Consider the following 19983-nt stretch of genomic DNA (forward strand, 5'->3'; position numbering starts at 1 on the left):
TCGGGGAGGGGAGGCTGGGGGGGGTTCGATTTTTCTGCATATAACCCCAGCCGGGTTGGTGTCTCCTTCCAAGAAAACGGGTAGAGGGAGACGGGGATGGGTGCCGTGGTTTAGGGTGCAACCAACGAGTATTGTCTTTTCGATGAAAACAGGCACAAAACGGAAGCGTTTACCTGGGGGAACGCCGAGTGTGTCCAGCCCAGGCTGCGCGCCGAGTGCACATCTGGAAGCGTGGCGGTTGTCTCCGAGCACGGCGTGTGTGCCCCAGCCTCGCAGGCCGCGGGGGTCGTGCAGGCCTGTTACTGTGAAAATCCGTCCCCCTTCAGACCGGAGGAAAGTCATTCTCCGGCTGAATGACTTCGGGGGAGGGCGCGGGGGGCGGGGCGGGGGCTAGCAGCTGGACCTTTTGGTGAGACGCAGAAGCGGGCTCCAGTCAGTCTACACAACCCCTGGAGGGGAAAGGGGGAGCCGAGAGCGAACCCGGGGTCCCCAAAGTCTTAGTCCAAGAACGCAGAATGCCCACTTGGTTCACGCGCCCTAGGGTTTCAGCCCCGCAAGCGCGAAGGGAGCAGGTGTTCCCTTAGATTTGCCTTTTGGGGTTTAAGCTGTGTCAGCCGTTGACACCCTCGTTTTAATTAAGTGTCCTGGAGAGAAGGGGTTGGCCTCGCTAGCGGCTCGCCTAATCCTCCAGAGCGGACCCTCGCGCGCGGGTCCGGGTGGGTCTCCCCCGCCTCTGGCATAGGTCCCGAGGTGTTTCCCGCCTCGCTGGTGGGGCGCCCGCTGCGCGCAGGGGCGGGTTCGGCCGGGCCTGGTCCCGCCTAGTCCCCGCGAGGCCCAATGGGGCAGCGGCCCCGGCAGCCCCGCCCCGGCCGTGCCTGCTCGCCCAGCGCCCAGGTCTGGGCAGCCCGCCGCTAGGCAGCCGAAGCAGCGGCCGGCGCTCGGATCTCGCCTCCCCGCTTGGTTCCCTCGCCTGCTCCGGATGGCTGGCTACCTGCGGGTCGTGCGCTCGCTCGGCAGAGCCTCGGGCTCCGGGCCGGCCTGGGCGCCGGCTGCCCTGACAGGCCCCAACTTGCAGGACCAACCGCGGCGCCACTGTGAGTGCCAAAGGGTCCGGGCGGGTGCGCGCCGGGCTCCGCGACGTGGCGGCCTCGGGGCGGGGGATCCGGGACGTACGCAGGCCGGGGACCGCGGGGTTGGGCGCGCAAAGAGCCGGGGATGGCGTCGCTCCGCCGTCTCCTGCCCCAAGCTTCCAGGCCGCGCCAGGAGCAGTGGTGGGGACTTGAAGGACGGTGGCAACTGGTGGCCCGGGAGATGCCAGCCCTGCGGCCATGCCCGGGGGGAGCTCCGGGCTGCCTCACGCCCCCAGGTATAACCGTAAGGGGCGCCGGAGGTGTCCGGGACCTGGAGGGGGATCCTGCCCGCGCTGGCGGGAGACGAGCAACCGACTGGGGTCGGAGCACTTCGCGGGCCGTCTCTGCTCAGACAAAGGCGGGAGGGAGGAGGCGTCCACTTCCCGTTCCTTTTCAGCCTGACGCGCCGCAATCCCTCCTAGCTGCCAGGCCCTTGTCAGTTATTTTTGGAGCCTTTTGCGCGACAGCTGGAGGAGCGTGCTTTTCATTTCGTCCCTTTGTTTGGGCTCCCCCCCCCCCCGCCCGCCCGCCCGCCCTTCTCCTTGTGGCTGCGCTTGAGGCTCCCTCCTAGGCCTGTCCTTGGGTTGATCGGCCTTTTCTCGCGCGCCCGCGGCCCCTGCGATGCTGCTTGGCCCTGCCTCGCTCGCCGGTGCGGAGACTTTCCGAATCGTTCCTTGTTTACAGCTTCTGTGGGTCCCCTTGCCTCCCGCCCTAGCAGAGAGGACAACAGTCGGGTCTTGAGAAGCAGGTTGCAGCGTGAACCCCCGAGATAAGTGCGGGCTGCCCCTGCCGAGCCGTGGCATTGCTCACAGCCTGCCTCTCCGTGCCAGGTGCAAACAACAGAAAACAGTGTAGGTCCTTTGGCCCTGGCTGATGTCTGTTGTCAAGGAAACCCCTATCCTGACCTGGCCAGGAGTCCCTGGCGGAGTGAGCAAGGGGGGTGGGCCCCAGGCGGCCTGGCCTTCCCGCTGTGGTAGGTAATCGTTAACCCAGTGTTGGGAGCAACTGACTGGAGCCTGGGCCCTGGCACTCCGCCCCCGCCCCTACCCCAAGGAGAAAGGGGCAGTTCTGCTTTCCAGGGTCCAGGGTTTGTCTCTGCAGGGTTAGCCCGGCAATCCCAAAGTTTCCAGTGCCCCCAAGCCCCAAAGCAGGTTTCCCATCAGGCAGCACCTTCAGCAAAATATGGTACGAGTTAGATGTGTTCGCCAGTTTTTCCCTCAGATTCTGCACTGATGACCTAAAAAAGGGGGGGAAGAGGGTGAACATACCCTCCTCACCCCTCACTCCCCCCCACCACAGCACTTTTAGGGCCCTGAATTTTGGTAACACAAAAAGAGCAAATAGGGGGCGGGAAGCTATCAGTCGCAGGTCCACTCTAGAAGGCCCCGAGTGAGTTGGCTGTTCACGGGAAGAATGCCTGGCGTTTGAACTGGGTGCGAGACCCCTGGCAGCGCTGCCGGAGACGGGATCTTCGGCACTCCCCTTGATGACAAAAGGAGAGTGTTTTGGAGCTGAAACACCCTGTTCCTTTGCTGCCTGGTGATTCCCACACGTGTCTCTTTGCAGCTTTGCAACTCACAGGCCTCCAGCCTTGGCTGCCGTGGTTCGGACCAGTGAGCGTTTGGGGGTGTCCGCTCCGACCTATCGCCCAGCGGCAGAATTACCTACGGAGCCTTCCTTTGCTCCGCCCCTAGCGTGGGAACGTCCTCTTTTTCTCAACTGCCCTTTCATTCTTCAGATCTTGGCGACTCACCCGCTCTCATAGGTTCCAGGGCGCACTATTTAATGATTGTTCAGGATTTTGGCAACCAGTAGAGTTCTTACGTGTTTTCCACTCAGCCTGGCTTCAACCACATCGGATAAGACTACAACTGCCCGCCTGTCCGCTCGTTCGCTCGCATCAGAGCCGTTTTGGGTGATGGCGTGTAGGCCCTGTGGGCTTTGAGGAAAACCCGGGGACGTCTCTCTGTGAGAGTGAGGCCTCATGTGCTGATTCTGTTCAGGGTATTTGTGGGCTGGAATGCTGCTGTAAACCCAGGTTTCAAATGCCAGCAGATGGCAAGTGTTAAAACACTGTCTATACATTGTGAGCTTGTCCAGAGCAGTGAGCCCGTTGCCTGGCAGACTCGCCAGCCACCGTGTCAGGTTTTTCCTGGTCTGATGGGGTGGCGTCACCAGCCTCCATGTGACACTGCATCCCAGCAGGGTGGGGGTGGGGGAAGCGCATTTCATTCAAACAGGAGATGACCGCGTTGACCAGAACACGACAGTCATTCATGCCTTCAGCAAATACCCGGCTTCTGCTGAGCGCCGGGAAGCGGCCGAGGTGCTCGGGACAGAGCCGGGAATAAGAGGCAAAGACTTCTGCTGTCAGTGGAGCTTCAGTTCTGACGCAGGGACAGACGGTACACAAGACAGACGTGGGCTCGTGGTGGGACGCAGGGTAACGAGAGAGCACACAAGCAGCGGAGATGTGCCCGAGAGGTCAGACAGGGTGGCCGGGGAAGGCCGCACTGAATGCAGCCCCAAGCGAGCAAAAGAAACAGGCCCTGCTGTTATTGAGGGGAGAGCGAACTGCTAGGGTCAAGGCCAAGGTGGAGGAGAACACCTTGGCCCATGGGAAAAGCAGAGAGGGACACCAGCTGCGTGAGGCTGGTGGATCAGAGCGCACGATGGTGTGTGACAGGTCAGCCAGCTCATGGGGGCCGGCGGGCACTGGCAGGCCATTTGTGAGGACCTTCGTTTCTGAGTGAAAAAAAAAGGCTTTTCAATCCACTGAGCCACACCAACCAGGGCTGAAAAGAGAGGCTTTGCAATGTCACAATGTCATGATCTGATTTATATCTTTTTTTAAATATTTTATTTATTTATTTTTAGAGAGAGGGGAAGGGAAGGAGAAAGAGTGGGAGAGAAATATCAATGTGTGGTTGCCTCTCATGTGTCCCCTACTGGGGACCTGGCCTGTGACCCAGGCATGTGCCCTGACTGGGAATCGAACCTGCGACTCTTTGCTTCACAGGCCCGTGCTCAATCCACTGAGCTACACCAGCCAGGGCTGATCTATATCTTAACAGCAGCACCCTGGCCTCGGGGATGGCCGGGCCGTGGGTGATGGCCCTGGGGGTGGTGAGAGGTGGTTAGATTCTGGACGTATTGTGAAGGAAGAGTTAGCAAGATATTTTTGTGTGTGTGATGGGTTGGATGTGGGTATGAGGAAAAGGGAGGGAAACACTAAAATGTCTTCCAGGATCGCTCCCCAGAATGGGGGCTCCCCGTTCTGCTGGGCCTCGCTGGCTGAGCACAGGCGGGAATGCGGTGGAGGCAGTTAGTCTTGGGCGAGGCTACCCTTCAGGGGACCTTGAGCCTTGAGTTGGGAGCAGCAGGCACATCCTGAAACCTGGACGGGTTTTGAAGTCCTGACTTGGTGTTGGGTGCCGCGAGCCCCAGACGGAAGACCGTTGGCCTAACGGGCCTCCTGTGACCGCTGTAATTCCACCCCACGCCCTGGCCCAGGGGACCGCGCTTGTGCAATGCCTCCCTCTGAAGATGTCACCTTGTCCCCTGGAGACCTTCAGGGAGGCCCAGCTGCTGTTCCCTGGATTTCAGGTGGCTTTTCACCTCTTGTCCCCAGAGGGGCCGACGTTGGGAGTGTTACCACCATGTTGGCTGGTTAGCAGACAAGGTCTCAAAATCCGACACCTTGGGGTGCACTGGAGGGCACGTGGCAGGCATGGTGGGAGGGGACAGGCCACCTCAGCCCAGCCCGTCTGGGCCACGAGCCAGCACCGGCTCACCATGTGGAAGCAACTGATTCTTCAAAAGACACTGGATTGTTTTTCATATTATTTTTAACTTTACTTTGTAAATGAAAAAAACTTTTCAATTTCAGTTTATAACCAGTATTGTTTTGTGTTAGTTTCAGGTGTACAGCACAGCGGTTAGACAATTACACACTTTACAGAGGGACCCCCTATTTCCAGGACCCCTGCCCCTTGCACGATCCAGAGTCATCACATACATGATTGACTGCGTTCCCTCAGCTGCACTCGTCATCCCTGGGACTGTTTCGTAGCTACCCATCTGTCCTTCTCAATCCCTTCACCAGAGGGGCTGGGTTTTTATGTGAAATCTCCTGGCTTTTTTTTTTTGACTGGTTTAATTTTTTAAATTATGTTTTTATTTTTTTATGGTACAAATGCATAACAAAAATTTCCATGTTACCCACTTTTCAGTCCGCAGTTCAGGACTGGGAAGTATTTTTACATTATTGCGCAACCAATCTCCAGGGCTTTTTCATCTTGCAAACCTGACACTCTATACCCATTAAACCCTAACTCCCCCTTCCCCTCCCTCCAGCCCCGGCCAGCCACCATTCTCCTTTCTGTTTTCATGGCTGATGGACTCCTGCAGGCACCTCACAGAAGTCGAATCTTGTAGCATTTGTCTTTTTGTGACTGGCTTGCTTTGCTGAGCAGAATGCCCTTAAGGTTTATCCATGTTGCAGCTTGCAACAAGATTTCCTTCCTTTCAAGGCTGAATATAGTTCATTCTATGTACATTCTGCCGTAAAAATATTCAAGCTAAAGTATATCGGCCTTCTGAGTAAGGTAAAGGAATTGTGCAAAGCTGAGGGGACAGAGGTATTAAATCTTTATATACTTAATACTGTAGTATATACTACCATGGTAGTATATACTGTTTCTATAAGTATACCACATTATAGTATACACTGTTTTTGGAAGTATACTACACATTGTAGCATATATTGTTTCTTTAAGTGTACCACATTGTAGTGAAATTGCCTGCGTGGAACTGAAACAAAAGAAGGAGCCCTGCCCTGGCTGGTGGTGTAGCTCAGCGGATTGAGCGCAGGCTGTGAACCAAAGGATCGCGGTTCAATTCCCAGTCAGGGCACACGCCTGGGTTGCAGGCCAGGTCCCGGCAGAAGACGCACGAGAGGCAACCATACATTGATGTTTCTTTCCCTCTCTCCTTCCCTTCCCCTCTAAAGATCAATAAATAAAATCTTAAAAAAAAGAACAATCTCTAAAATTCGTTGAGTTTGTTCCCACGTCACTAAAACACGGAGACTCTTCCTTCAGTGGTTTCAAAGCAGGTACATCCGTGGTTATGAGGTGAGCACCTAGTCTTTAAAAACTTTGAGTCACCGACATTGTTTAGCCTTCAGGAGGAGAGTTTCTCTTGCCTTTCCTGGATTAGGTTCCAAAGTCCCGTTGTCTTCTTGAAGGTTCACGTGGCACTTGGTCTAGCCATTCATCTGCTGATGGACAGGGACTGCAGTGCATCATGCCGCCTTGAACACGGGTGCTCAAGACCCTGCTTTTAATGTCAATACGCCCAGAAGTGGGCTGTGTGGGTCATACGGTGGTTCCAGCTTTAATTTGTGGATCGTATATGGCAGTTCCAGAGAAAACCGCGCGGAACCTCCACATGGTTTTCTGCAGCAGCTGCACCAGTTTCCGTCCTCACCTGCCGGGCGCAAGTTCCGGCTTCTTCACATCCTCACCCATACCTGTTGTTTTCTGTTTTGTTTTTTTTTTTTTTGCTTTGTTCTGGTTTTTTGTTATTGTTGTTAGTAGCCGTCCTAGTGGGTGTCAGGTGGTATCTCGTTGTGGTTTTATTTATTTATTTTTAAAGAGGAAGGGAGGGAGAAAGAAAGAGAAACATCAATGTATGGTTGCCTCTCGTATGGCCCCCACTGCAACCCGGCCTGCAACCCAGGCATGTGCCCTGACTGGGAATCGAACTGGAGACCCTTTGGTTCACAGCCCGCGCTCAATCCACTGAGCTACACCAGCCAGGGCTCGTTGTGGTTTTAAGTTCCCCAGTGATTAGTGATGTTGAGCATCTTTTCACGAACTCTTCGGCCTTCTCTTTATCACTCTGGAGAAATACTGACTCAAGCCCTTTGCCCATTTGTTAACCGGGCTATTCTTATTTGTTGTTGTCACTATTACAATGTCCTGATTTGTAAACTGTGGCCACCACTTGGTATTTGAGGAAAGCACCGTCTAGGTCAGACAGCGCGAGTCTCTGCCGCTTTGGTGCCCGTCGCTGTCCCCAGCTCCTCTGAGGAGTTGGCTTCCAGCGAAGCTGCACTGCCAATCTTTTTTAGTATTTTGCTTATTTGAAAACACTTTTTTAATTGTTCAATTACAGTTGTCCCCATTTCCCCCGATAACTTTCCCCTGCCCTACCCCCCGCCCCTGTTTGTTTGTTTATTTTTAGAGAGAGGGAAAGGGAGGGGAAAGAGGGGGAGAGAAACATCGGACAGCTGGAGACAGGGCCTGCAACCCTGGCCTGAGCCCTGATGAGGAACGGATCCTGTGAGCCCTTGGTTTGACACCCAGTGCACAGAGCCCCGCCAGCCAGGGCCGCCCGGCTGACTGCTAAAGGCTCTGCCTGCTCTCTGTTCGTTTCCGTTCGGTCTCCCCTTTCACACACTCTCCCTGGGGACAGCCCTGCTGTGCCACTGCAGTTTCGGGAAGAGGCGCTCAGCACCTGGTTGTAAATGAGTGGGCCCCGCAGCCTCTGAGGGTTCGTCTCCTGCGTACACAGCGGGCAGGTTGGCTGTTGTGACCTTGACGTTAAACTCCCTTTTAGAGGAAGTGTGGTGTACATAGGCCAGAGGTAGCCAGCCTGACGCCCAAACGTGAATGGAGGTCAAGTTTGAAACCTTTACAACTGGCCCCTAAATGAATCTCTCCTGAGGGGTCCTGGTTAGGGTTCAATCTATTCTTTAAAAATTGGATTAGCCTGCATTACATAATCTCACAGGAGATGCTCCTAGAAGCTAAGCTAGTCCTGTCGCAGCCCCCTTGATGTCCTGCAGGTGGTGAAGCCCTTCTGTGGACACTGTGGACCAGAAAAGGTGACGGAGTTCCGAGGCTTGGATCCCAAACCCCTGTCCTGTAGGGAGTGAGGTCTTTCCAGTCGGCGTTGCTTTCTGCTTCTTCTTTTATATTTTTTATTTATTAATTTGAGAGAGAGAGAGAAACATCCAATTTCTTGTTGCACTTACTCATGCATTCATTGGTTGCTTCTCATATGTTCCCTGACCAGGGACTGAACCCGCAACCTTAGTGCATTGGGACGACGCTCTAACCCACTGAGCTGCCCTGCCAGGGTGCTTTCTGCTTCTGTGTTTTTGACCCACAGGGGCATTGAGGCTGCACTTGAGTGAGGGGTCTATGTTCTGTCAGCCACAAGCCATGCTCCTTGGTCTCATTTGTCTTCCTAAATAATCTCTAAGATTCTTTTTTTACATTAGAAAAACAAAACAAACGGGAACAACAGCAACAACCTGTTTGCATGTCTTTGGGAAGTGGGTCATTTTGTTGTTAACCTTTTTCCTAGCGGGTCAGGAGGTCACCATGAGTCACGGCTGTGGTTTGTGTTCCAGGGGCTGAGGCGAGGTCCGCTGGGCTTTGTGGTCCCTTCCGCCTGAAGCGGGCTTCGGCGGTCATGCTGTTGTGGTTGCCAGGCCTGCTTTGCATAGGCTTCTGTCTCATGTTGTCAGCCGAGCAGATGTCCCTTCTCCCAGGGTTGGTGGTGATTTCAAGTGAACACCCTCTTCTGTCATCTCTCATGGGGGGTAGGGGGACCCCTCACTGCGTCTGTGCGGATCATGGGTGACGGAAGAGCACACGGCCAGGGGGTGCTCGGTTGCCCCTCTCAGAGGGTCAGCAAACCTCCTCTGAGGCAGCCTCCCCTGATTAATCAGACAGGCCCTTTTCCTGAGTGTCCTTGGAATTCGGTCCCCAGGCTGTTGGTTTTTCTCACGAGTCAGGATTTCCTTGAAGAGCTGCATCTGGCTCCAGTTCCCCCTCCGCCCTCCCCCAGGACCTGGGTCAGCCTCGTGACCGGTCCTGTGATGTGTCTCTGGCCTGGCCAGACTGGCCCATCTGAGCCACTCGGAGCCGGAGGTCGGCGCTCCATTCCCGAGAGCCCTCAGCCCCGCCCCCCCCTTCCTGTGGTGCGAGGTGTGAATCCTCCCCGGGCAGGAAGCCGGGAAGGAACCTCAGCCTCCCCACCTTTGAAGTGGAGGAATAATCCTCTCTCGGGGGAGTGGTTTGAGGACTGAACAGAATGATGTGAAGGGCGGTGTGCGCTGTGGGGCACAGTGGAGGTGCTAATACCGTCCCTCTCACTTCACGTTAGTCAGGGTCTTGGGTTGTAAGCGTCGCACCAAGTGAGTGACAGGCTGGCTTTGAGAGGGCATTGGGGCAGAGGTTATTGGAAGGACGCAGGGGAGCTCTGAGCTCCGCGCGGATTGGATGAGAGGGCACTGCCAGGCCGGGGGCAGCCTCTCCCAGCTCGCTGCTGGACTAGGCAGCCCCCGCGGGCTCTGTTTCCCTGTGTTGTCTCCTCTGCCTTCAGATCCCAGGGGAGGAGATCCGACTGGTCCTGGCCGGCCACGCGCAGTGGGGGATCCAGGTCCCCTGCAGGAGGGGTGTGAGCACTGGGCAGCTGGGTCCTGGCTGACCGCTGCTCCTTCCTGGACGGGCAGGTCTGGTGGGGAGGAGAGGGGCTCCTTTCCCACCTCCCCAGGGATGTCATGCGCTGTCTGTGCCCCGTTCTAGATGCCGACAAGAGGATCAAGGTGGCCAAGCCGGTGGTGGAGATGGACGGTGACGAGATGACCCGTATCATCTGGCAATTCATCAAGGAGAAGGTAGCTCCCTCCCGAACCAGGTGGCTTTCCCCTCGGCCGCCTGCCCCAGCCCGGCTCTCCTGGGTCCCGATTCTGGCCCCGCCCATCCTCCACCCGACTCACCTGTCCCCTGGTGGGCAGCGGCGTGCTGTCCACATCTCTGTTGTGTCCGGACCACTCTCGGTTCCTTGTGACGTCTGGACGTGGTTTGTCCTCAGCAGTTTGTATCTCATGCTGGTGCCAATGTCTGCGTGTCTTAAAACCGTGTGCAGATTCAAGGCTGACACTGCACCCCACCCACCCTGACCCCCTCTACTCCTCTGTGCACTGAGTTAACCTGTCCTCGGTGGTTTGGGGATGTCACCGTGAGCGGTGGCTGCCGGTTGTACTCTAGGGTGGTGATATGTTTGGGCCGCTGCAGCCCATGTCCCCAGGGTGGCCTCTTGGCCTCTCCAAGTCACCGGGGTCTCCCTGGGAGACAGTGCTGTCCATGGGAAGACCCCACAATTTGTGTACATCCACAAGGAGTTCAAGAATTCCACTTGTGAATGGGGACGATGAGGGAGCCCTACTGTTTAGGGAACACAGATGCAGCTGGAGTTGGGGTGTGGCCGCATCGATGGGTCATCTCTGGGGGCACATGGTCTGTGCTCTGGGATGAGCCCCCTCTGAGGGGGTGCGTCTGGTCTGCTGGCCGCCCTCCAGCTGTGGCCGGGCCCTGTTGAGCCATGGCTGACGCCAGCCCTGAGCTGTGCTGCCCCTCCTCCCACTGGCCTTCCCGCGTCCCAGCCATGACTCAGTGTCCCCTGTCTTAGCCTGCTCATGCCCCTGAGTCAGAGTCCTCTGGGCTGACACCTGGCCCTGGCCCTGTCTCTAGCTCATCCTGCCCCACGTGGACGTCCAGCTCAAGTATTTTGACCTCGGGCTCCCACACCGGGACAAGACTGATGACCAGGTCACCATCGACTCCGCGTTGGCCACCCAGAAGTACAGTGTGGCTGTCAAGTGTGCCACTATCACCCCTGACGAGGCCCGTGTGGAAGGTGCGGGGGCTGGGATGGGGCCGCAGCCTCTTCGTGGATGCCTGGAAGACAGAGGTCCCTGTGGGTGGGGCTGGGGTGGCCTCAGGGTCGGAGGTCAGGGTGTGGTAGAGCTGAGGCCAGAATCCACTCTCCTGCTCCTGTGCCTTTGGTGCTTCTGCCGTGCTGGGTGGCTCTGGCTAGTGGCCATGCCACTGGGAACAGGGAGCAGGAGGAGGATGCTGATGCTGTCACCGTGAGAATGGTCTCTTGGGGCAGCCAGCCCCTGTGGCCCCCTGGACTGTGTTGTAGGCAGGTTGACAGAGAGACCTGGGGCCACCTCTGTCCAGAGGAGGGCTCCGTGTCAGACCTGTATCCTTCAGAGCCTCAGGGGTGGGGGCAGAGGCTCCGGGGGGTATCACTGGTACCCCACGCAGTCTTGGTGTTATTGCAGATCTGCCCCTGCCCCTGGAGGGGTCTCAGAGAGAGTCCCCGCTGGGCTTGGACTGGGTGCTGGTCCCTGGCTCTGGGGGCTGCTCTCGAGGCTTCCGTGACTTGGCTCTGTGTGGATAGAAGAACCCGGTTTGGCAAGTTCCAGGAAAGGGTGGGTGAGGCGTTTGCAGAGTTCTGTCTCCCTACTTCCAGCAGCATCGGGGATCTGGATGGAAGCATTCCAGGTGGACCCCCCAGGCCTCCTCCTTGTCTTTCTGGTGTACTGACCTTAGCATATTGGAATCATTTTAGTGCTAAGCTCTTCGCTCAGGCATTTTTTTTTCTCTCTCCCAAACCCTGGGGTTTGTCTATCACCATTTTCCAGACAAGGAAGTTGAGGGTCATGATCTTAGGCAGTCAAGGCGACTCGGCTGTTAGTGGCATCCCTGGGCTGGAACCAGAGCGTCTCGAGTGAGGTGGGCTGTTGTCCGACTGAGCTAGACATCCCAGCCTGATGTGGGAGTGAGAATAGTCACCCCACAGGCCCGCCCGGGACTAGGCACTCAGCTAGAAGCCCCTTCCATTCTCCCGACAGCACGAAGGGCTACTTATTCCATCAGTACTTTCATTCCGTAGCTCTGGTTAACCACCGGCACCAGATGCACAGGCAGACGGTTGCGCTGGATTCTGAAGCCAGGGGGTCTGACCCTGGGACCCACACATGCTCACCCTACACTCCGCCCGGCCACAGGAGGAGTGTGAGGACCCTCCTCCGGCTGCGTGGTTGCTTCAAATTCTGCAATGGGGCCACCCCATCTCTGCCCTTCTAGAGTTCAAGCTGAAGAAGATGTGGAAGAGTCCCAACGGGACCATCCGGAACATCCTCGGTGGGACTGTCTTCCGGGAACCCATTATCTGCAAAAACATCCCCCGCCTCGTCCCTGGCTGGACCAAGCCCATCACCATTGGCAGGCACGCCCATGGCGACCAGGTGGGCCCTCGCGGGAGTCGGGCTCCGGTGGCCTGGGACCACCCCCCATCTGGAGCCCCTGGCCTGAGCCACCCTCTCGTCTTCGCAGTACAAGGCCACAGACTTTGTGGCCGACCGGGCCGGCACCTTCAAGATGGTGTTCACCCCGAAGGATGGCAGCAGTCCCAAGGAGTGGGAGGTGTACAACTTCCCCGGCGGCGGCGTGGGCATGGGCATGTACAACACCGACGAGGTGAGGCGGGCATGGCGCCTGAGGGCCTCTCTCCCAGCCTGGCTCCCTGCTGCAGGCTTATCCCTGCCAGCTTGGCTGGTTCCCGCAGAAAGTGCCTGCCCCACTCACGGGGCCGCCTCTGAGCCAATCACAGGGGCCCAGAGAGAGAGGAGCGCTCTGATTGGATAAAGCAGACACGGTCCACTCAAGAAGACAGGTCCCATTCCCATCCCGCCCCCGGGGTCTAAGAATTGTAGAGAGGGAGCTCGCTTTCCGAAGCAAAGCTGGGGGGCTGTTCCCTCCCACCAGTGGGGGAGAGGGAGGCTGGGCCAGCAGAAACAACAGAAGATCCCCAGGCAGGGCCCTGCGCGGGGAAGGGTGCCATTCCTGGGCGGAGCCTGGCCGCCGGGAACCATGCCAGGGACCTCTCTCTCCCCCTGCAGTCCATCTCGGGGTTTGCGCACAGCTGCTTCCAGTACGCCATCCAGAAGAAGTGGCCGCTGTACATGAGCACCAAGAACACCATTCTGAAGGCCTACGACGGGCGTTTCAAGGACATCTTCCAGGACATCTTTGACAAGTAACGGCCTATCCCTTCATCGCATTCCCCTCCGCCACAGCCCTTCCTCCTTGTGCCCCTCCTCCACCCCAGCCCTCATCCTACCTGGGGAGGTCGCTGTCCCCATCCATGCACTCGGCCTAGGGAGGGATCCCCAACCTGTCAGCCTCCCGCCCTCCTGCCACAACAGGCGCCTTTTCCTCCAGGCATTATAAGACCGATTTTGACAAGAATAAGATCTGGTACGAACACCGGCTCATTGACGACATGGTGGCTCAGGTCCTCAAGTCTTCCGGCGGCTTTGTGTGGGCCTGCAAGAACTACGACGGCGACGTGCAGTCGGACATCCTGGCGCAGGGTACGCCGAGAGCGCCCTGCTCCCTGTGGGGGGTGGGTTGTTGGGTCATTTTCAGACCCTTTTGGTGGAAAACTTCAGCCTTGCCGGCTCACTGCAAGGTTTCCCCACCACCACCACCACCACTACGTGGACGGCAGGGGGCGGGAGCTCCGGGGCAGCTGAGGGAGGCGGGACCTCTCCTGGGTATGGGATGAAGAGAAAGGAGGGCACAGGCATTCAAGTTGGCGCTGAGGTTTCTGTGCAGGGAGGGCCCAGGTGACTAGGCTTGGCTCCAGTGAGAGCAGACATGGCATGGAGCACAACTGGGAGCTCTTGAGAGTACAGAGCATTTGTTTTGCCCAAGGAACTTTTAGGATGTGGGAGGATATCAGGGAAGAAGGAAAATCCACAGGCCCTCGAGCATCCTGAAGCGTTGATCAGAGAGCCTGGGCGAGCCCTTAGAGAGGAACCGTGAGAAAGAGCCCAGTGTTGGGGGGGGGGGGGCGGCAGGAANGGCTCCAGTGAGAGCAGACATGGCATGGAGCACAACTGGGAGCTCTTGAGAGTACAGAGCATTTGTTTTGCCCAAGGAACTTTTAGGATGTGGGAGGATATCAGGGAAGAAGGAAAATCCACAGGCCCTTGAGCATCCTGAAGCGTTGATCAGAGAGCCTGGGCGAGCCCTTAAAAAAGAGAGGAACCGTGAGAAAGAGCCCAGTGTTGGGGGGGGGGCGGCAGGAACAGGGAAAGACGGTGGGAGGAGGCTGCATGCAGGTCAGGGTGGGGATGGGAAACAAGGGTGAGTGAGAGGGGTGAGGTCCAGCTCCTGAGAAGGGGAAAAGAGGAGCCCAGGCCTGGCTGTGGTGAAAAGGCAGAGAGCCTCAAGGCTTTATTTTGCAAAGTTCTTTGGCGATCTTGTCACCAACAGGAACAATTCCCACCTAGACTAGAAGGATGAAAAGCCAGAGCAATGAGAGAGAAAGGCATGGGAATTACCCCTGAGGAGACTGGGGATGGGTGAGGGAAACGGCGCAGGTAACAGCCCGACATCTCAGCTGAAGAATTTCCTTACAGGAGTCGCCCACTTTTTTCTTTCCTGGGACTTTCTAATTCCTATTGTGGTGTCCGGGGTCTTTTGAAGTCCGGGAGACCTTGTCTCCAGGAAGGGCTCACAGGGGCCTTGGGGAACATTGGAAAGACCTCACAAAGCTTTCGAGCAGCCGCTGAAGCAGTCTCTGTGACGGGCTGCCAGCGGCTACGTTCTCTCTGCTTGAATGTGCTTCTTGGCCTCGAGCCAGACTGGGTGCACAGCGCTCTCTGAGGTCTTGAGTGCTGGGGACCATGGGTTTTGGGACACCTGGAGATGGGGCCACCGATATGTGATTTATAGGCCAGTGACGGCCACCTCCGGGTGCTCTCCTGCCCTGTGTGGAGCCCTGGAGACCCCTCCCCCGCCCCCCAACAAGGGCTGACAAACCAGAAATGTGTTCCTCCCAGTTACAGTTGGGGGTGGGTGGGGACATGAGTTGAGTGACAGCAGGAGGGTGGGCAGGCTCAGTTCAGTTGTTCTGAGGGGAGAGGGGCACCCATACTTAGAGGAAGGTCTTCCCGTGCTTCAGGCTTTGGTTCCCTGGGCCTGATGACGTCCGTGCTGGTGTGCCCGGACGGAAAGACTATCGAGGCTGAGGCTGCTCACGGCACAGTCACCCGCCACTATCGGGAGCACCAGAAGGTCAGTATGGGGGATCCGCACAATCTCCCGTGGGGGCCGAGACCCCGCTGGCTCAGAGGGGTGGGAGGCGGTGTCCAGGCTGTCCCCTCATTGCCTTGTTGGCTCTTAATTCCCCTGCGCCCCCTTCCCCCAGGGCCGGCCTACCAGCACCAACCCCATCGCCAGCATCTTTGCCTGGACGCGTGGCTTGGAGCACAGGGGAAAGCTGGATGGGAACCAGGACCTCATCCGGTGAGTGCAGGGCCCTGGTGGGGTGGGCCCAGGGGGCCCGGGGCTGGGCCCTGACCCTGCTGTGGGTCTCACTCTGCCCCGCGCCCTGCAGGTTCTCCCAGACCCTGGAGAAGGTCTGTGTTCAGACTGTGGAGAGCGGAGCCATGACCAAGGACCTGGCGGGCTGCATCCATGGTCTCAGCAAGTGCGTGGCCGGGCAGAGGGCAGGGTCAGCCTTCTGGGTGGGTGGGAAGAGGCAGAGGCCCCTCCTGAGTCAGCTTTGCTGCCAGGAGCCCCGGGGCAGGAAGGTGCCCACCCCTTCCTGTACCCATGTCCCAGCTTCTCCCAGGACAGTTTGTACCCAGGGGCCCATTCACCTGGAAAAGGACAGACAGACCTTCCCAGGTTCCCACTGACTTTGCTGTGGCCCTTTGTCCCTGGGCTACAGGCAACCTTTGACCCGTAGCCTGGCCTTGCCTCCCCTACAGGGGCATGAGAGACAGAGGGGGCTGAGCCCCTCACACACACCGTGTTCTCTCCGCAGTGTGAAGCTGAACGAGCACTTCCTGAACACCTCGGACTTCTTGGACACCATCAAGAGCAACCTGGACAAAGCCCTGGGCCAGAAGTAGCGGAGGGTGTGGTCTGGCCCCCGCGGCAGTGGACGCGGATCCTCGCGCATGCGCCGGAGGGTGAGCCTAACGGCCCTCTCTGGAGGCCTTGCTAGGGGACACTTTTTATAAATGTTTTTAAAAGAACCTGCGTATCCACCCCCCACGGTGATGGGAGGCAGGAGCAGTGTGTTTTACCTCAGCCTGCCAGTATGTTTTGCATACTGTAATTTATATCGCCCTTGGAACACATGGTGCCATATTTAGCTACTAAACTGTCTTCACAGAACTGTCTGCTGTGTGTGTCCCTCAGGGGAAGGAGGCAGCGGGGGCCTGGAGGCGGATTCCGTCAGAGGCCTGGGGTCTCCACCAGGGACAGACCGGACCCCTGTTAGGTCTCTGCCCCAGGCTCTATCCAGTGGGCGGCCAACTTTGGGGGAGGGGACTGGGTAGCATTCGGCAGGAGCCACCTGAGTAGCTGCTGTGACTCTGGGGTCGCACGCAGGCCTGTGGGTTTCCTGGCACAGTTCGTGTATCATTTTAGGGTTACTGATTCCGGTTATGTTTTCACTGATTTCTTTCTCTGTTGGTCTTAACGTTCTAAACATCTTCAGACCGCTCAGACCTTTTCTTGCTACAAAAGACAAGCCCTACTCAGCAGCTGGCTGGGGCTGGGGGCGTGAACAGGGGGACAGTGGGTCCCAAGCTCTGCTTCATCTTCTCCATTCTTCAGCAAAACTAGAAAAGTAAGGTTATAAAGTTGCTGGATAGTTAAATAGATCCCATTTACAGGGCTACTCTCCTATTCTTGGAGAAGAGTTGTATCCTATTCACTCACTAAAATAAATGCTTGGCAACCCTAAGTCCATTTCCCAAATTTGGGGTGGGGGACACTCACAGCTCCTAAAACTGAACCGTAGGGAAGCCCCCGTTAGGTTTGAGGTGGGGCTCTAGCGCCCGCCGCACTGGCGCCCCCTTCGGTTGGGAGGACCGCTCTGCTGCCAGGGCTGTGGGAAGAAAAGCTGGCAGGCTGGCGCTGGTCGGCCCAGCTCTGCGTGGGGAGGGAGAAGGAGGGAGCTCGAGATTTCCAGCCCCTTCTGGCCCATCAGTAGCAAAGGGAGGGCAGCTCCCGGGAATGCACAGCCTCTGAAGCCCAGTGTGGCGTGGTGAGCTGGTTCTTGTCCTGGTGCCCTGTTGTTGAGACAGGAAGGGAAGCAGCTTTTCTGTGCTTGAGGTGGAAATTCTGGGGCCTTGGCCCATCCCCTTCTCTGGGGCTCCGAGCAGCTCCCTGTAGGCACCTGGTGCTGCAGGTGAGCAGGACAGTCCCGGGCGGGGAGAGTGTGGGGAGGGTGGAAAGAAGCACCCACAGTCGCCGCGCTAAAGAATATTCATTTATTTATAATTATTGCTAAGTAAACTTTTCTCTTAAACAGGAACGTGAAAACACAGTAGGGCTTTGCACAAGTGGGAAGTTCTAAACGGTTGGTGTGTATACACGTCAAAATAAGTTAGAGTGGAATTCATTCAGGAGTTTCCGAGTCGCCCGAGAGGCCGCACACCTCTTTTGCAAAGGCTGGGGGCGAGGGGGGAGGACAGGAGCCTGGCCAAGACCACCCCCCCCCCACCAGCTCAAATTGTGAGTTGTGCTGTCCCCCATTCTCTTAGCTTCGCCCAGGCCCAAGGCACAGGGCAGGGGCGTTCAAGTATCGAACCTTGCAGAGGGCCGGAGCTGACGGCGGGGCTGGGGGAGGAGAGCCCCACCCTGGGGCCCGCACCTTCTCCCTTGGGTTCCCAAGACCAAGGCCACTGCGCTGGCAGGAGAGAGGAAGAGGAGGAGGAGGTACAGGGTTCTTTTTGGTACCAGGGGAGAAAGACATCGTGGGAAGAGGTAGTTTGCAGGGGAAGACGCTTCTGCTCAGCAGGAGAAAATGTCGTCTACAGTGACAGAGTCACTGCCACCTGAGGGTCGTCACGGCGGGCACCTAGGGGCCCTGGTGGCCTCCGCCCTCTCACATGTCGCTTAGCATGTGCTGTAGCAGAGAAGGAAGGCGCACCTGGCTGCCTGGTCCCAAGGCTACCTTGTCCTCCCTTCAGTCCTGATCACAGCCACCCTGAGGCCTGGCCTGGTGCTTCACTGGGTGTCCAGCCTTGGGCACAGCTGCACCTCAGAGGGATTCCCCTCCCTGCCCCCGGCTATGCCCCACCTATCCCTGGCTTCAAGGCTGTGAAGTTGGTGGCTTCACCTTCCATGACTTTGGGGATGGCCCTGCCTGCCCCTCCCCACGGAGGCCTCAGGCCTGGGAGGTGGGAGTCTGGGTGCCCTAACGTTCCTGAATGTGCCATCTCCCTGCCCTGGGCCTGCAGCCTTCTGTTCCCAGGGCAGGAGCCGGTGCGGGGACAGCAGCGAGCAGAGTGGGCAAGCGAGGGAGCAAGCCTCTGGCAGAGCAGGGTCCTTGGCTCCGGCCTCTGGCAGGAGATGCCGCTGGCCTTGGTCCTGCCTGGCCAGGCCGCTCTAGGTTGGGGGCACACAGCACAGGAGAAAAGCTTCCACAGAGAAAAGAGAACGGCCTCCGTCAGGAAAGGTCACAGTTGGAAAGGAAAAAAGTAGTAATAAATTACCTTCCGAATACCCCCATGTGCTAAAAAAAAAATCTTTTTTTTTCCCTCTGTGGTCTTCACTTCCCTTTTTCAGTGTTGCTCTTCCCGGGAGCCTGCTGACTCTGGGCTGTCCCCATCTTCAAAGGGGATACTTGTTATGCTTTGAATGAGAAAGATGCTCCAGCTCCCCCGGCCAGGCGGTCCTGGCCTCCTCGGAGGACAGCTCCCTTGGGTCCCCGTGACCTCTGCACTGTGCCCTGCACCCTTGTGCACCGGGCCTCCCTCTGTTAGTGTGTGCCCAACACGAGGCGTGTCCCGGCTCTGTTCACGGGGTGGGGGTGGGGGTGGGCGGGGACCCTGGCGTGGCGTCCCAGATCTAGAGAGAGTTGGATGACGTTTGTGGAAATCCATCTTAGAGCTGTAAGATGCAGACCTTCCAGGGGTGAGGGGGTAGCCAGAGGGGGCACTAGAGGGGGGATCTGGGCTGCACCTGCTCTCCCCACCTCAGCCAGGTCAGCCCGAGCACGCTGGCTGTGGGGTGGGGGTCAGGGGGCTTGGGAGGCACCAGGAGGTAGACACCAGGGGCCCCGCCTGGCTGTCCACCAACAGGGCGGAAAGACGGCTCTGGGGCCTGGGCTTCTCGAAGCCCCAGGGGCTAGCGGGCGATGGTGGGCAGTGCTGACCAGCCCAGGAGCTCAGACCCCCCGCCCTGCCCCGAGGCAGGAGCTGGTCCAGAGGAGAAACAAAACCTGGCTCAAGCAGCCTCTTCTTCCAGTGTCAGGACCCCTTCGGGGCCAGCAGGAGGACTGCCCCAGCTCTGCTGGGCCTGGGGACACCCCCGCACCTGTGCCCTCAGGACCTGTCCCCAAATGGCCCCTGTCCGCATGTCCCCTGCTCCCCACAGCAGCAGGCTCGGAGATGCAGGCCTGGGCCCCTGCGTTGCCTTCCCTTCCCCGGGACACCTGGGGCCTGGTTCCGGTTCACAGCCGAGGCCAGGAGCGCAGTCCATTTGGTCTCCATGTCCCTTGTGGTGCATACGACTCGGCAGGGAGCAGGGAGGACTCGGAGCTGTGGGGCAGTAGTGGCTCGCGCCTCTGCGGCGGCAGGCACAGCCCACGGGTCTCCCCCCCACACCCTGGGCCCTCTTCGCCCTGGTCCGGGTGACCTGGCGTGGGCTAGAGCACGTTGTAGTAGGCCATCTCCTTCATGGCCTGCTCGGTCAGGACGCTGGCCTCGGCGCTGCCGTCCACGGCAGCGTAGGCGAAGGCGTTCTCCTCAAAGTCCTCCATCTCCTGCTGGCCATCCAGCTCGGAGGGGTCAGTGCCCGTCAGCTCCATCATGGGGTCTGCAAGAGAGGCGCACAGTTGAGGCCCAAGGGCTGCCTCTCCAAGGAAGAGGTGGTCACCCCCACACAGGAAACCGGTGACTGGGAAGCGGCTTCTCAGGCCTGAGCGCTAGACCTGTGTGTGCAGGGGGGGT

The 19983-nt window shown here is 58.0% G+C and overlaps 2 protein-coding genes across 7 annotated transcripts in view; one reads left to right on the forward strand and one right to left on the reverse strand.

Annotated features, from left to right (window-relative positions):
* Nucleotides 1–882: 882 nt before the first annotated feature.
* IDH2 (isocitrate dehydrogenase (NADP(+)) 2) lies at nt 883–16198 on the forward strand. Its single transcript, XM_037053615.1, has 11 exons — nt 883–1094; nt 9734–9825; nt 10682–10847; nt 12086–12246; nt 12335–12478; nt 12901–13037; nt 13223–13374; nt 14973–15085; nt 15219–15316; nt 15408–15500; nt 15840–16198. Exons 1-11 carry the CDS (start codon nt 980–982, stop codon nt 15925–15927), a joined length of 1359 nt encoding a protein of 452 aa, XP_036909510.1. The 5' UTR covers nt 883–979; the 3' UTR covers nt 15928–16198.
* A 1084-nt stretch (nt 16199–17282) lies between these two features.
* Nucleotides 17283–19983, reverse strand: part of ZNF710 (zinc finger protein 710) — a 49082-nt gene continuing 46381 nt past the window's right edge. For 5 of the 6 annotated variants that reach the window (XM_037053611.1, XM_037053609.1, XM_037053610.1 and 2 more), the window contains one exon: nt 17283–19849. In XM_037053611.1, the coding sequence (XP_036909506.1) occupies nt 19680–19849 (170 nt within the window). In that variant the 3' untranslated portion in view covers nt 17283–19679. The remainder of the gene's footprint in view (nt 19850–19983) is intronic. The other variant, XM_037053614.1, reaches the window with a different exon arrangement.

The sequence above is a fragment of the Sturnira hondurensis genome, unplaced genomic scaffold (genome assembly GCF_014824575.4).
Source record: "Sturnira hondurensis isolate 20B ecotype Veracruz unplaced genomic scaffold, ASM1482457v3 Scaffold0007865, whole genome shotgun sequence".
Lineage (NCBI taxonomy): Eukaryota > Metazoa > Chordata > Mammalia > Chiroptera > Phyllostomidae > Sturnira > Sturnira hondurensis.